At 50.6% G+C, this 17,226-nt stretch overlaps 1 protein-coding gene across 2 annotated transcripts in view; it reads right to left on the bottom strand.

Annotated features, from left to right (window-relative positions):
• BSN (bassoon presynaptic cytomatrix protein) overlaps positions 1 to 17,226 on the bottom strand; it is a 93,030-nt gene that overhangs the window by 30,660 nt on the left and 45,144 nt on the right. For both annotated transcript variants that reach the window (XM_071550607.1, XM_071550609.1), the window contains exon 3: positions 13,138 to 13,920. In XM_071550607.1, coding sequence (XP_071406708.1) covers positions 13,138 to 13,920 — 783 coding nt within the window. The remainder of the gene's footprint in view (positions 1 to 13,137; positions 13,921 to 17,226) is intronic.

The following is a 17,226-nucleotide window of genomic DNA, read 5'->3' as shown; positions in this document are numbered from 1 at the left end:
AGATCACGACAGCAGCACACAGGGGCTGGTCTGGCACTGAGGTGGGACTTCAGGGTAACTTGGGAAGATGGTTTACCCACATCTGCTCTGTGCCACCTCCCAGCACAGCCTCCTGGCACCCCAGACGCTGTACCCTACCAGTGTGGTACTGGGATGCTCAGAGATTCCATACACATGGGACGTGACATCCCAGCCTTCCTCCCTTCCCCTTCACCAGGTTCCATGTTCACTGTGACCAGCAAGATAAAGCACTGCAGTAACCACAGCTGTATCCCCCCAGATCCGTGTGCCTCCACCTTGTCCCCCAGCACACAAAATGTAATGCCAGCAGCTGCTCCTTCAAAACTGTTTCTCTTCCAAACGCTCCCGAAAGTTGTTTAAGTTGCAAAGTATTACCTGGGGCTTTCGCATCGGGTTCTTAATTAGCTGAAACGATTTGCTTTGTCGGGGAATCGTTTCCAGGAGCTCCTGAACAGCTTTAAATATCAGCTCTAGGAATAGCCTCAAAGAGAAAAGCATTTCAGCTGGGCAGAGAGTCCAGCACTGGGCTACACCTCTGTCCCCCACCAGCAAATTACATTCTGCCACACAAAGAATTTAAGCAATTTTTAAGAAAGTTTGCTATTCCCTTCTGTCTGTGCGGGAGGCTCCCGTGGATGAGCTTCCCAAGCTGTGAATCCCAGGCTGGGCGACACTTAACTCCTGGGTGCCTAGCATGATCCCCACCGGGAATTCCAGCTTCCCACTGCTCACAGGGGTAAGAAAGGCACCCCTGTTTGGCTGTGACTGCACCAGGACTATAAAACAACCACCACTCAGTTTGCAAACAATCATTTAACAATCCAAAAGGAGGATTTTTTTCCCAGAGAGAATGTGCCAGCATTCCTGTTAATGGGCTGCTTACTTGTAGCAGCTCATTTTGTCTGAGATCTCACTTCTCTAGGTGCCATTTCAAGCAGGATATTTAGAAACTCTTGACAAGGTACAAAGTAATAAATAGTTTTGGATGTCCTTTTCCCAGAGGGCACATGAGTTCCCACTCAGTCTCCTGAGGGCACAGCAAAGCCATGGCTACACTGCCTCTTTGAACTTTATTTCATGTCCCATTTCTTATTCACGTTCTTATGCCTGGCCAGGATTGCCTTTAAAATTTGGGGGATTTTAAATTAAAATTAACTGGGTGGCAGAGCAGCCGCACTGATGCCATTGGCCTCAAGCAGACATGCAGGGGGCACAGGACAGGGAAAGGTGCTGGCATTCCCTCTGGGCCTGTGCTGGGAGAACAGAGAAGCACAGACTGGTTTGGGTTGGCAGGGACCTTCAGAATTATCTTGTTCCAAACCCCTGTGATAGGCAGGAACATCTTTCCCAGGCCCCAGCCAGGCTGGTCCCAAACACTTCCAGGGATGGGGCAGCCACAGCCTCTCTGGACAACCAGTGCCAGTGCCTGTCCACCCTCACAGCAGACAGAAATACCATTTGCATTTGTCCTTAGAAAGCAGGCAAGCCCGGGGAGGCACATCCAGACTGGCACTTGGCACCCTCCTCAGCTCTGTCAGCTTCTCAAGGGACATTTCCTAAAAATCCCCCATTTCCCAGGGATCTATTGCACATTTGCTGGAGCATTTTATCCCCTGGGGGCTTCTAAATATTGCCTATGCCTTCTAAATAGTGCAGGGTGAACACAAGAGAGAAGGAAAAGTAGAAATCCAAGCTCTGGACAAGCCTTTCCACTTGCTCACAGGAGCAGGAATGGGATAAAAATGGAAGAAGGAAAAGAGTGCAATCATTGCAGGATCAAGCATGAGCATCTCTGTTAAGCCCTGGCTTACAATTACAATCACTTATGTTAATTATGGCACCTCCTGGCTAATCCCTCCTACACTCCCCATCGTTGGAAAGGAGCTGGTTTACAGCTTTACATGAAAAATGAGACTATGGAAGCATCAGGGTTTATAAGGAATCCTGTCTCAGCATGACGGAAGCTTCAGCATGGCTTTATCTGCCCAATGGAGCAGCTGCTGTTAGGCATAAAAAGATAGGGACATGTGGGAAAAGATGCTGGTTTGGTTTAAATGTCAGGGGCAGGGATGATGATCTGCACTGAAGAGGTTCAGTGCGGGCTGGGAAATGAATGGGGGGTGGAAAATGCAGGGACATATAATTCCCTCTTCTGCTCTGTGGAGAAAACACAAGTGGAGGAAATCAGGGTCCACAAGGTTGAGGGACCTGGCTCCACATAAAGGTTTTTAAGCAGATAAGAAGCAGATGAACTCCCTGGAGGGGTCAAAGTGCCTGTAAAAGTTTGGTACACAACTCCTTCACACACCACTATGCAGATCCCCAGGAGCCATCCCAAGAATTTCCCTTGGGAGGGCAGAAAATAAGTATGAATAAATGATAAAAATAAATCAGTTTCTAGCATCTGGTTTTGCCAGTGGGCATCAGCCCTGGGGCACCACATGGGCACCTGGGTTCTGCAGGCTGTCCCTATGAAACATTCTTCTCTCAAGCAGCAAATGTCAACCAAAAAGGCCTTTAACCATGTGCTTCCACTCAGTCCCTGACCACTGTGACAGAAAAATCATTGGAAAGGTAGCTGTGAGGGGGCCACAGGCCACAGTAACAGCTCCACCACTGAAACTGAAACCCAGCCTGGACAATGTAAGAATGACATGTCGCTCAAAATATCCATTCAGCTACCCTCCCGGGCTCAGAGCCTCAGTGTGCTTCAAAGCTTGCTTTCATTTTCTATTTCACTTTGGTGTTTATTTTTGCTCCAGGCTGGTCCCATCCACCTTCCCCAGCTCATCAGCCCAGTAACCAGGCCAGGAGGAGGAAGGAGCAGCCAGCTCCTTGGTGCACCCTCCCAGTCCATTCAGCTTTCTGCCTTTTAACACGCTGTGGGGTTTTTTCTTTATAAATAAGAGGCTGAAGTGCCCTGGCTCACACTGCTTGCTCTGTGCTGTCCAGTGAGAGGATGGCTGTGCAGAGGGAATGCTGCACCAGAGCTCGGGTGAGTCCCGGGCACTGCGGCACTGCAGAACCCTGATTGCCCCCACAGCATTAATTATACAAGGCTTCCCTCTCTACTGGGGAGGAAGGTTTTGTTTCACAGGAGGGCAGAGTTTACACTGCAAAGCAGGGAGACTGGAGGAGAGGCACGATAGTGATGGCTCACCTCCCCATCCTGCACCTCCTGGCAGTGCCATCACCCTGATGGGGCCAGGCTGTGTCCCTCCAGCAAAGGCCCAACAGCAGCCTGGTCTGGTGGGTCGCATTCCTGCCCATGGCAGGGGGATGGAAACTAGGAGAGCTTTAAGGTCTCCTCCCCCCCAAAGCACTCTGTGATTCTGTGCTGACTCTATGATTTAATGGGGGAAGAAAAGGAACACCCAGCTGGCACCTCCCAAGCAGCCACTTGCAACCACACTGATAAGGCCATTTCTTTCTGTAGAAAGAAATGTAATTTCTTCCCTTGCCCAGCAGCGCTTTCTCCAGTGCCCAATGTACTCCTGGAGAGATGGGATCTTAGACCTCACCTCGCATGGCTCACCCCAGCACATGTGTAGCCAGGAAGAAAGGATATCCCAGCACACAGCAAGGGGTCAAGACTGAAGTACACAGTATATGGAACACTGGTAAACCAGGGAGAAACCCTGCTGAGTTGAGCTGTAGATACCACAAAACTATCTTTCAAGTCTTGCTGGTCCTTGGAGAAGGACACAGCCTTCACTAGCACACACAGGGTGGTGAAGGCTTGGGCTTCCTTCAGCAGCACAGTACCAGTGTTGTTCCTCCAGTGCCTGAGGCTGCACTGCCCACACAGGTTTGTCCTGCCCATGGACTCGACCAGCACAGTTTGGATGTGGGAAGGAGGGAATCAACACACGAGCTCAGCCTGAGCTAGCAAAGTCAGTACCCAACAATCACATCCTAACAGCATCCCTGCTGTCTTTTTCCCCAGCATGCCCAGACACTTCACCCCTGGCAGCCCCAGATCTCCTGTCTCTTATTTTGTTCCATGGATCTTGACAAATCTTAAAGACTATGAGATGCAACTGCAAACGCCACTGAGCTCACTAGGAGAAATAATGGTGCTTTGGAAGGTGGATCAACACCAGAAAACTCTGAGATGCTTGCATCACACCTGGAAAACCAAGTATCTCCACTGCAGCCCAGCCCTAAAGCTGCCTCCTCCTCAGCCCTCTCAGAAATCCACTGTTACAAAGCCAATTAAATGCTCGATTAAGTGTCCCAGTATGTTCCCAAATAAAGCACTAACATGGCACGTTGTAAAATAAAAAAAAGAGAAGAAGAGAGATACAGGTTGTATAAAGGCCTGTGAGCACATGAGGATAAGCTGTGCCTGCTCCCAGGAGTGGAAACAGGAGCTGAACAGTCAAATTCTCTCGCCATGTCCCACTGTTTCTCTCTCTGCCCGCTGTAGCTTTAGACCAAGACTCTGATTCAGGTGGTCCCACCAGCCTTGCTGTTTGCTGCTGGTACCTGCCTAGGGACTCTCAGTCCCCATGGTGGTCCCCAGAGCACGCTGGTCCAGAGGTCCCCTCCAACTCGACTTCCTGCACAGGCTTTTTGTAAGAGCAGTGTCCACCAAGGCAGATGCTCTCCCTCTCCACCAGCAGCTCCTGCTGTGGGCAAGGGAGAGGTACAGGATACAGGAGCCCACACACTCCCCCAAGCAGCCTGGATTCAGGGGTCAGTGCTACCACATCCCACTGGACCCCAAGGAGCCATCCCATCAAGCTGACTATCACCAACATGATCCATGTATGATCCAGAGATCACTCTGATCCCACCACTGCCTCTCCCAGATGCTGATAACCTGCTAATGCTTGGAGCCAGTCCCTGCACTGGGATCTGGTTCTGAGCTTCTTCAGCCACTGATCATTCAATGCAGATACAGCAGGAGCAGGAATGAATAACCAGGCTGTGTACATCCCACTGAGAGCCCCACAACTCCCCTGGACCATTGCACTCCTCCTTCCCTGCCTTCCGCCAGCATCTCCTGCTCTTTGCTGTGTCTGGCAGGGATGTGCTCGCTTTGCCTCCTGTGCCAGCTGTGTGCCTGAGCGAGGTGTCTGCTCACCTGAGGAGCTATGAGGACATCTCTGGGTTGGACATCAGTGACACTGCCCCAGGCATTGCAGAGGCACAGGGCTCCTTGAAACATTAGGCTCCAGGGCTGCCAAACCAGCACAGGTGATGGATCTGACTTGAAGAGCAAAGGCAGAAAATGCTGTGCTAAAAACAGGTACACCTGAGTTTTGTGAATGAACTATTTTGGTTTTATTCTCTCCAGCACATATATATGAAACCTTTTCTGCTATTCATAAAACACTACAGTAGCTTTAGCTTCTCCTGCTTCCTCTCTGTTCTTCCACTTTGCCTATTTTTGCTGCCTTCAATCTCTCATGTGCTCTCATGTAACTCTTTTCAAAGCTTCTCAAGGTCAAGAAAGTCCCTAATGAGGTGCGTTAGGGCAGTTATTGATCTTCTCTCAGCCTTCACCGGAGTGGCTCCAAACTGTGAAACCTCAGTCGGGTGATGGAAAGTTACTCAGGCCCTTCCCAAGTTGGTGTATTTTAATATTCATGGCACCCAACTGGAGGGAATATCCAATCCCCTCTCAGTACCAGCCCTGTACGTCTGTGTCCACGTCCCTGCTGCAAGGTCACAGTCCCTCTCTTGTCTGCTCAAGGATGGCCTGAGCGAGTTTCTGAAGGATGAGTCTGTGCCATGGAAGCTTCACACAGAGAATACCATGACCCCTGAGAAGCAGATCTGTAACACCTATCAAAATAAGCACTTGCTGGGAAAAGCAATCCAAGCTTAACAGGGGAGAGGAACTGCCAGGAAAACCTACCCATGTTATATAGGCAAAAAGCATTTCACTAAATTTTTTCTTGTCACTTTCTAGGAAATACCATGATCAATACCAAATGAATGAAGTTTCACCATCAATTAAAACAGAACCTGCAATGAGGTGGTGGCTCCAAAAGCTTATAAGCTGTTGAAGGACATGTGCGGTGGAGACTCAGTATCATTTCTGCCCTGGTGCCCACCTGACTTCCAGCACCACAGGCTGGCCCAGAAGCAATACTGGCCCCCTAAAGCCAAAAGACTCCCTGTTAAAAGTCCAAATCTTTGATCTTGACATACCCACTGGCTTCCCAGCAGGACAGCTCTGGAGACACTTTGGCACTGCTGGCCCTGGCAGTTTGATAGCCCAGGAGCACAGCAATACAACAGGCAGCAGCTCCAAGTCCTAGGGCACAGCAAATGTGCTCTGGAAAACAAGCCTGGCATCAGGGAAGTATTGTTCACTTCAAATATATCTTCATTTAGAAGGCAGAAATCTCCTACCTCACTCAGCCACTGTCACCCCTCTGAAAATACAGTCTGGTTTTATGAACCATTGAAAACAATCTGCAGTGCAGGCAGTGGCTGCCTCTGAAGCATCAATCAGCAGGGTTCATGTAGGGCTGACATTTGTCCCTTAATAATATAATTGCAGCTAAAGGAGGAAAGGAACCTGGAGCTCTGGACTTTTTTACTGATTAAAGAAGGGAACAGCAGTTCTTAAGATAATTTTAAAGTGGCCAGAAGCTGAGAACAGGCTCAGTAAGATGAAGCCCAGTGCGTGCAGCAGTCCTAGAACCTTCAAGGGCAACCAGCAGAAGGCAAGAGCCTGCAGCAGGCATGGAAGTAACACGTATTGGGGTTCTGCAGAAAATGCAGCAGTGGGGCCCAGCACAGAAACATGGACTGCATGGGTGGACCACCCATGGATCAGCAGGTGGGACCCCACTCTTAACTCAGACTAGTCTATTGGGTTACACTGACCCCCAACCTCACTCCAGCCCTGTGTCTGCAGAAGGAGTCAGTGGAGAGCCCCTTGTTGCCCAGCCCAGCAGCAGGAACAAGCTTAATTACAGCAGGTTTAGCAAGCACAGAAACTCCTGAGTCACAGCAAGCTGTTAATTACCAATCCATAACGGGATTTGAGGGCTCACACCACTGAAGCTGCCTTTGTCTCACGCTGTAGCAGGCAGAGCTCTCAGTTTGACTTAAGTTTATGTGACTGACCCAAATATTTATATCCCTGGGGCTGGGGTATTGTTTAAAATCATTTCTACACAAAAATCCAGGAGAAACTCAGCAAATGCCGCACTCTGTATCTCTGGCTACCTCTTCCTCCTGCAGGAAACTGTGGGGTCTAACTGCCTGCCCACCAATCAAGTGTGTCACCTTGTTCCTCCTCCTGTCCCTGGAGAGAGGACTGGGCTATCTCAGTGCCCACTGAGCCCTGGGGACCCTGCCACGCTGTCATTGCAGGACACCCAATTTCAGGGAAAATAGCCTCAAAGGAGTGACTGACAACAGCTGCTCCCTGCTCAGTCAGGGGCCATAGAGAGTGTCCATCGGTGTCCTGCAGCCCTCTGAGCCCAGTACGAATAACTGGACAATAACAGGACCTAGATGCCTATGGGAAAATGATGTCTGCAAACTTTAGGTGCCTGTCTCTGCTTGCACTCTCCCTCTTGCCCCGCACAGGCAGGTGGCTCTTCGGGAGGTGTTTCAGAGCATCGCATGGAGGAAGGACATTGGGCTCTCCAGGGCAGTGAGCTGCTGGATCCCCAGCATGGACATTACCTGCACTCCAGAGGGCAAGAGGCAGGTTCTTGATGCATCTACATCCTGTTTTTCCCCCTAGAAGGAGGCGGGGGGATGGCCCCAGACACCAGAACGGGGCTGAGATTTCCACCTCAGGACAGTGCTGAGCTGGAGGCTCTCTCTTAACCCAGCTAATCCTCTTTGGCTGGGAGCTAATTACATTCCCTGTGCGGGCAGGGACCCTTGGGAAGGGGGCAGGGAGGCACAGCACACCAGGAGTGAAACTGGCTCGTAGCTGCCAGCACCCACCTGCAGTGAGGGCAGGTGAGGCAGGGGCCTGACACTCCTCCCTGTTCTCTTTTTAGCTCTTCTATGAAATCTATGTGCCGACACCAAAATAATTTTAGCACAGAACCTTTCTTCAGCCCTCCTTCTCTAACCCATCTTCCGGCTGGCAGCAGCAACACCCTGTTCTGCACAAAGGCTGATCTCGCAGAGCTTTTTCCATCTCACCAAAGTCTCTTTTCCCAGGCATTCCTGCCTGCAGCCAAGTGCAGGAGCTGCCACGGCTGCTTCTGCAAGTAGGGCAGGTCAGCCCCATTCCTCAGCATCAGCATCTCAAACCCCAGCAGTCCAGTATCCCACCCTGGGGAGCTGTTCTGCTCAGGGACCAATTTTACCCAGCATGAGATCTTGGAGCGTGATGAAAAGAGAGGTCCAGAGCTTTCCAGAAAGGATCTTATAGGGTGATTCATAAGCTATTTGCAAGAAAACCATCCAAACAGGCTGTTTCATACCTGGCTGCAGGTACAAGAGGAGCAGCAGAACAGGAACGTGTCCCATGAAGGGCTCAAGGGAATGCTGCTCCTGCATCTTGTGATACCACATCCAGGATAGTTACAGAATGACAGAATGGGTTGGAAGAGACTTTTGAGATCATCTAGATCCATCCCCCTGCCATGGGCAGCGACATCTTCCAACCAGGTTGCTCAGAGTTCATCCAACCAGGCCTTGAACCCTTCCAGGGATGGGACATCCACAGCTTCTCTGGGCAGCCAGTTCCAGTGCCTCGCCATGTGATATGCATATATTATATTATACATCCATATAAATGCAAGTAGTAACTCAACAGCACTAACGGGTGAGACCAGACTGGGTGATACAGCAAGCACTGCCCATGACAACAGAAGCATCATAAAAAAAGATGAGTTTTACAATGCGTGGGGAAAACAAGAAAAGAAAAGCAGTTCTAGGATCTAGATGTGGTGTGCTGAGCACCACAAATCAGTAAGAGGATCCTCCTGAGGGTCAGGTACCCATTGGAGGTCACAGCCTGGCACCTGGACATTAGCAGTGTTCTGCAATGAAACTTGTCGCTGCTCCTGTTTCAGGCTGGTTAATCAGGTAAAGGGGCAGCCTGCCATGTTTATTTAGTAACACAACATGCATAGTTCATTTGTTCCTTAATATAAAACCCCTAGAGTCAATTGGGGTCAACTGGGGTTACTGGGAGAGCATTGTGCCAGCAAAGGACAATCACACTGCAAGCCAGCTCTTGCCAGATTACTTGTTGCCTCAGCAAACTCTGCCACATCCAGGCATGATTTCCTAAATCTCCAGTGAAACGGCTTAGCACTTGGTCTTCCTGAAACAAAAACCTCTTGCCTGCCTGCATGGCACAAGGCTGAGGCTGTAGGGCATTTGGGAGAGTCCCAAAGAGTCAGCACTGGCTTGGGAATAGCTTGTGGTACTGCTCCCAGGAGCCAGTTCCTGGAGGAGGTGTGAGGAGGTGGGAGGAAGCTGGCACCTGTACTCCTGGTATTTCACATAAACAACTTATTTAAAGCTGGGTAATGTGTATCATGGTGAGCAAACAAAGGAAGTGGAGGTCAGGCACACTTTTGGGTTTCCTCTGCTGGTCACCTGCAGCTTCTGGTGCCACAGACCAGCACAGACACATTTCTCCTGGGATGTGCTGCCAAAATGCCATCCTTGTCCCTGAACTCTTCACATACCTGAGGCTCCCAGTCCTCACCAGCACCTTCTGACCTTCCCCACCAACACCCAGGGCCAGAGGAAAGCCAGCCTTGCTGGCAGATCTTAGGGAAGCTCTGCGCTCAAAGGCACTACCCAGCTGCTCACAGGTGGGATACTCTTGGAGCAACCTCCACCTGGATGAGGATCACCCCACAGCAGCGCAAAGACAATGAAGGAAGTGAAATTCATCCTTTTTTCCGGTGGCTTGGCACCTACACAACTCAGCCAGTGAGTCCACAATAGAACAGCACTTTTAGTATTTTCTCTTTTGGTAGGTTTGAGTGTGCTTGGCTGAACAGAGCACTGGGGAGGAGGCAGCTCCTTGGATACCTCCCCAGGCAGCTGCAGAGGGTGGGAGGGGACGGCAGGGACACAGAGCCTCCGACTCCATCTTTAGATCAGGAGTGGGTTGGGGATGAAAATACCATGGGTAAATAATAATGCATCTTTCCAGGGAAATCAGAAGTTTATGGGGCTGCAGATAGGGGCAACAGTCTTCACCACTTTCTGGATTTTACTCTCCACTTTCTTCCTCCCATTTCATAACAGTGATTATCAGGCAGCAGCACTTCCCACACCACCCTGCTCTGCTGAGAGCAGCCCCAGAGGCTGGACCAGTAGCCTCTTGTAATGCTGTCTGTGTGTCCAGCTAGGACCTGCCACACACTGGAGTTGGAATTCACTGGGTGTTGGAATTCTCTTCACCCTCAGAGTCATGTGGGATGCCACCAAGGAGCTGAGGTCCTAAGGGAGGAGGTGCTGCCAGTGTGCCCTCCAGCTCCCATTGTACTATTGGGATCACCAGCCCCTGGCAAGCACCAGTCTGAGTCTGAGGGACTCTTCCCACTGAGCTGGGACAGCCCACACTGGCACAGGGAGACCTGTCTCCTGCAGTTCAGTCCTGCCTCACTGGCAGGGGAGGTGACCTCGTCAACAAAAATACTTATCCTCCATGAGGATGCAAACATTATTTATGCTTTTTTCCCCTTCCAAGATGGTTACACAGCCTTGCTATGAAACTGTAACCATGTGCAGTCCACTGACAACACTGTGACAGAGCCTTGACTGCTTGCAGTGATAATACAACTTTATTTGCAGGAAATACATGCTTTTAGCACTGTTTTCCTGAAACACTCCATCCTTCCTCCAAAAATCAGGTCACTGTGGGCCATGCTCTCTTCTTCCCTGTGACTGGTGCTGTTTGGAGCCAGGGTGCAGGCTTTGGAGTCTGTCCAGGCTCGAGCAGCATGTACAGAGGGTGCTACCTGTCTCACCTGCAGGTTGTGCTCCTCTGCACTTACCAGACCATGGCTCAAATCCATCATTAGTTTTCACACAACTTCCAAGGGCACCTTATAGCCAAGGTCCTAATTCATCAAGCAATTAATGGATCAAGCTTTGCTACTTCAAAGAAAGAGTTCTGGTATTTGCATCAATCTCAGGGCTTGGGACAAGCCCATGTGAGCTGCAGGCAAAAAGAGATCAGACTACAGAGCAATTTTCCCAGAAGATCAAGCAAACCTAAAGCCCAAGTGCATTAACAGACCTTGCAATGTTTTCCTTTCCTCAGAAAGTTTTTGATAAAAACATTCACAGTTCAAGAGTTGCACTTCTTCCTCAACTCTTATAAAAATAAATCCCATAAGCCAACTCAACCATTTTGAGCTGGATGACAGTTCTGTGTAAAGGGAAACAAAATCCATGACAGGACAAAGCCCAGGCAGGACCTTGCTGTGGGTCTTCACTCTATGGGAAGGCATGTGGACTTGCAGGGATGAGCAGCAGCAAGAAACTAGCAGGGACATACAACAAGGGTGGGTTTGCCAAGGGTGCCTGAAGGTGTTTGCTCAAGAGCTGAGGGAGCCCCCAGGCAGAGTCCAGCCATCAAAATCTGAAATTTAATCCCAGGTGTCAGCTAGTGACCCTGGAGACAAGCACTGGAGAGAGCTCACCTTTCCCTGATACCTGCAGAGAACACCACATTATTGGCTACAACACACCTCCAAATTAATTCTCTAATTAATTAGTTAACAGCCAGGTGCCAGGGAGCACATTAAAGCCTTTTCACCAACCCATGATCTTTCTGAAGGCTGGGAACATATCACTGCCCAAGGGCATGGCAACACAGGGTTCAGCCCTACCCAAGGGACCAAACACCTGGATACCTTCTTTTCCTCACCCAAGTGCATGGGCTAAGGAAGAGACAGTGGGGGGAGTGGAGCCATGAGCAGGAGCAGGGCACTGGCATTGAAAACAGCATTTTGCACATGGAGGTGGCCATCTGGGGGGTTTGCACCTCCACACATATGCTGGGACAGCATCTCTTCTCCACCACCACCATGACTGTGAGCAGCAGCAGCAGCTCCAGGAAGAACAGAAAATTACTGGGTGTGATTGAAACTGCAGGGAGGAGCTAGGGACATAAAATGTAATTATCTACCGTGGAAGAGAGCCAAGATTAGCAATCCTGCTTCTGGTCATTTAAAGTTCTCATTAACTTCTCCATGTGCTGATGGTATCGATTCTGCATCTTACTGGCTGTGAGACACAGCACTTCAGGAGCAAGCTCTGGGCCTCCACTGGTCAGGGTCTCGAATCACTTGTACAGCATGGGGTGAGGATCTAGGCTTTAACAGAGGTCTTCTCCAAGGGTCTGGAAGATCTCCCTTCCCAGCTTCCAAGGTGGAAGGGATAGGAGGATGCTTCAGCTGAACTCGAGTTGCACTGCTCTCCTATCCAGACTCCAGAGGCAGCTAAGGAGCCTTTCTGGTGCTTGGGAAGGTGATCTGGGTGGGCAGCACAATTCACAGACATCCTTGACTACAACTGGTGGATTTCAGACCACCTCAACCTACCTTCTCCTCTCCCTGCACTCCATCTCAGCAGGCCACAGGACACCCACCAATTTACACTCAAATAGCACTGTGGGCAACCCCACATCCATCCCATGCTCAGCCCATTCTGCCCTGCACCCAGGCTCCTCTTGCTGACATCCTGACACTTCCATTCCCATACCACCTTCCTTGCACCCTCACCATCCAAGGATGCAGCGGTTGCAAAACATCCCTCATTAGCCTTGTCCCAAGTCTGGCCAAGGCATCCATCCACAGGACCAGAAGAATGCTTGTTGGTGACTCTGGCACCTGCGTGACCTGTCTTGTTTCCATTCCCTTGGACACCTTTGGGGAGCAGTGAGCATGCCTGGGGGTGCCCTCAACAATAGCCACCTTGCACAAAACTAGCATGAAGTCATGTACACTTATGAGATCCAGGTCTTTGCCAAGAAGTGAAGGACCATGGCCTCCAGTCCTGGGGCTTCCCCAGGTGGGACTTGGCTTCAGCAGTTTCTTAAAGGCTTTTTCAGACCTCTGAAAGCAAACACACCATCTTTTCTCCATTTGAAGCAAGTAGAGAGCACACACCCTCAAATCAGGAGATGCCCGTCCCCACCAACCCCCTTACCTCCACCAGGTGAGGCGTGGGGTTGAAGCCACACATGTTGCAGACCTGCTGCCGGCAGGTCGTGCAGGTGTTGTAGTTGGGGGGCTCGCTGGAGCCCACGTTGATCTCCGCCTTGCAGAGGGGGCATGAGACCCTTGCTTTCGGCACTTCCTTTGGCTTGACACCCTGCTCTGGCTTGCCCGGCTTCGTGGCGGGCGCGGCACCGGCCCGGCCCTGTGCCCCCGGGGCTTTGGGACCAGCTTCTTTGCTGGCATCACTGAAGACGATTTTTGGAGGCACTTTGCCAGGAGATGGCTGGCTCGGAGGGGGGGCCTCTGGCTGCACAGACATGAGCGTGCTGGCCTGGGTCAGGAGGGACGCCCCAAAGCCAAAGAGCTTCCCTGTGAGCCCCTCCTGGGGCTGCTCTGGTGCTCCAGCCCCAGGAGCTGGGGCAGCAGGCTTTGCCCCAACATCTCCTGGTGTCTTTCTCTGCTCGGAGGGGGAAGGCTTGGCTTGCTGATGCTGTGGGGAGGACCTGGCTGCCTCCTGAGGTCTGGGCTGTCCCTGGCCGTGCGGTTCCCTCTGCGGCGTGGTGGGCTGAGGTTTGGGTGGTTCCTGTGGCAGGGTGCGGGGGGCTGGTGGGGTTTTATCTGCACTTGGGGGTGGCGGATGCTTGGCTGGGGAGCTGGAGGGGGATGGTGAAGGGGAGTGCAGCTGCTGCTGGCTCTTGGAGCGAGGAGCAGTGGTCATGTCCATCCCCAGTGCCCTCTGCATCTGGCAGTTCAAGCATAGCCATTCCTTCACCTGCGAGACAAGGAGAGGACACACAGTGAGCAGTGGGCAGGTACAGATGCCTGCAGGCAGCCCCAGCACACCCTCAGCTTCCCCCCAACAAACCCCACGTAGCCATAGGAACCAACTGTCAGCCCCTGAAAAACATTCTGGTACCATGTTCTTCACTACCAGTATCTTGCAGTCAGGGCGAGCAGCCCCCATCTGTCGCAGGTACCCACGGCACAGCACGACAGCATGAACGCCAGCTTTAATTAGCCTTGGTCTGCTTCCAAGGCTTCTGCTGTGAAGCAACTGCTAGCCATGAGGGTCTGTCTCTCCTGGCGGAAAACGGGCCTTTCCAAGGGCTCATGGCCCCACCACCTCCCCTAAAGCCCAATTTTTTTCTCCTGCTTGGTGACCAGAGCAAACATAGGAAACTGCCAGGACCCTTCAGATCCCAGTGCTTCCCATAGGAAACACCATCATGTCATAACCAAAATTTCTCCACGGCCAGCAGAGAAGGCTTTTCTGCAATAAGTGTGGTGGCTGTGATATCCCACCCCAAAATTTGGTATTGGAACCCTGTGAGGGACAGCAGGAATGTGTTCTCCTTGCACAATGCATTTGCACTGCCAGGCAGTCGAAGTGCTGGCCAGGGAGGAAAGGGTTAATTTTCACTCTCAGCATGAGAAACTTTTGGATGCAAGTGAAAAATATAATGTATGCTGGCTAAGTGGTGATAAAGGAAAGACTTCCCCCCTTGAGAGACGTTCCTTGTGACACACTAATGTCTGAATTAAGTTAATTAAAGAGGCTGCACGAGCCTTTCCACACGAGGAATCACCAGGATGCTCAGTGGCTCCACGAGTATTAATATACAGCACAGTCAGCACGACAGCCAGGTCTGCTTGCAAAGGAGTTCTCCGAGGCAAGAAGGTAAAAAGGACCAAAAACCCAAAAACCAGAGCAGCACCCTGGGACCAGCAGACATAGAGCCTGGCAGGGGCAGCACCTGACAGTTCCTGTGCTCTCCAGGGCCAGCACTCACTGCATGAGATGTGGAATTTCCTGCCTTTCATTTCAGAGGCCATCTCCTAGTTCCAGTATTATGGATCATCTCTAAGGCTCAGCTTAATCACTGCTGCAGAGATATTAATCGCCTCACCCAGCCCATGTCTCCAGGTTTGAGAAGCCTTTTGGTCCTATGGTTGGAGGCACAGGTGAGTCATAACCCAGACACAGAGTTTTTCCCCCTACACTCCAACCACAGGCACACTTCAACCCCTTTCTGCTCACAGGAGCTGCCTGCAGAGATGTAGTTGGGTGTTAAGTTCCATAATGGGACAGGATGGTGAGTCCTCAAGAGGAGAGGCAGATATGCCCCGAGCCTCTCCTTTCAGATCCCCTCCCTAGGGGAGCTCTCATAAAGCCTAGCCTTCAAATAATAAACTTCTAAAACCAGAGGAAATTCAAGTCAATTAGGGAAGGTGGATTCAAATTAAGGGGAGGTGGATGAACAAACATCCACCTGCCCACCATTCCCCTTTCCCTCTCTGCCCAGCACCTGCCAGGTGCCAAGGCTCTGCATTGCCCCTTCATGTCCAGAAAAGCCCTCCCTAACACCCTACAAGCCTGGCTGCATGGCAGCTCTGTGCTCTTCCCAGCCTTCACTGTGCCTGCTGAGCTCCCATGCCTCTCTGCACCAGCCTCCGCTTGAGTCCTTCACTCAGAGCCGAAGGAAAAGCAGCCTCAATTTTTTCCCCAGCAATTTTGCTTTACACTGTCGTTTCTCCAAGCTATTCCAAACGAGCTACATTATATTTAGTTTGTGAAAATGGTATTTGGTTTTTATAATTTCCTATGGTCTTGCTGTCTCTCTTCTGACATCCCGAATTTCTTGTGTTATTTTTGCTTTCACACCCTCTGGAATTTCTTCCCACTATGCTATTTCAAGACAGTGTCTACCAAAATCCCATCAGCTTTGCCCACCATCCCCATCAGCTCAAATTAAGGGAGAACCAATCCTTTCTATTCAGGTTATTCTTCCCAGGATGCAAGAAATTCAAATCTTCCCTCTCCACATAATCTCCTTACCCACACTTTAAGACCCTCTGGTGAGGTGGAAACAGGGGGAAGGGGAGATCCACCCTCTCCCTGTGCCATACACAGTGCCCACTTTGCCCCTGGCCAAGTGTCCTGCAGGAAAACCTTGGCACTGGGAAGCACCATGCCTGCGTCCCGTGGCCAGGCAAGCTGCCTATGAACATGGACAAAACCCACCAGGATCTCCCTGAGCTCAGGGCCTGCAAGGCAGACAGGAAAAAAACCGGGGTTATCAGATGGGATAGGAACATCCAGTTGCTCTTGGTGACTTGGTGAGCAACTGCTGAGGAATGCCTGTCCTGAGAAGCAGGAGAAAGCTGCAGGGAATACAGTGGGGAGCCGGCTCCCAGAGCAAGCATTTGAAATGTAAATTGAGTTGGGATTATCACAAATTGCCTGACCGGCCTCCACTGATGCAACTGATGACACACCGTGTGGGCTACAGAGATCAAAGACAACTTAAAGGATGCTAGAGGGAAGATAGCAAAGAGGAAGGGCCGAGTCATCTTGCTAAAGATCCTTTCCCCAAAAAAGAGAAAGGGGGGTGGAAAAGCCTGTGTGATGAAGAAGTAATAGGATAAATTATTCTTTTCATATGGTTTTCACCTATTTCTCTACTGGTTTTGGAGCACTTTCTAGCTGCACAGTGAGTCTGCAGGCAAGAAGAGGAGTATTTAGAGGATGGTGAAGCAAGTCAACCAAATAGTCCAGTTTCATCTATTTCTGTGTCCTATTTGCCCTATTCTCCCCCAAATCAAAAATTTCAGGGGTTGGATTGGTAAAGACTTACATCCAGGATTTTCCTAGAAAGGACAGGGGTCCATCTCTGGGTGGAGATGGAGGAGCTGTTAATACGACAGGCATTATGGACATGCTGTAATTACTGTCCTGGAACATTTGGGACCAAGGAGGATAATACTCGTTATGAGGATGAAGCGCTTCCAACTTATTAGCAATTGGGAAGAACATTCAACAACATCTACCAGCACCAGAAGACATTTAAATTTGGCAGGTCTGAATAATTTTGCATCCAAGACATCTAAGAGAACTATGAAAACTGCTGCATGCTGATGTTCATTTTTTAAGAAGAACTTTTAGAAGCCTGGAAGAGTCTTCTGCTTGAATATCTAAGAAGGCAAAGGTATGGCCTAAAGGGGACAGAGAGCCAGACATCTGTCCAAGGCAGAAAGACAGGGCAGAAAACTGAAGGACACACAAATACGCCTGTCAATG

The sequence above is a fragment of the Pithys albifrons genome, chromosome 3, assembly GCF_047495875.1.
Source record: "Pithys albifrons albifrons isolate INPA30051 chromosome 3, PitAlb_v1, whole genome shotgun sequence".
NCBI lineage: Eukaryota > Metazoa > Chordata > Aves > Passeriformes > Thamnophilidae > Pithys > Pithys albifrons.
This window is presented reverse-complemented; position numbering and strand designations above follow the sequence as displayed.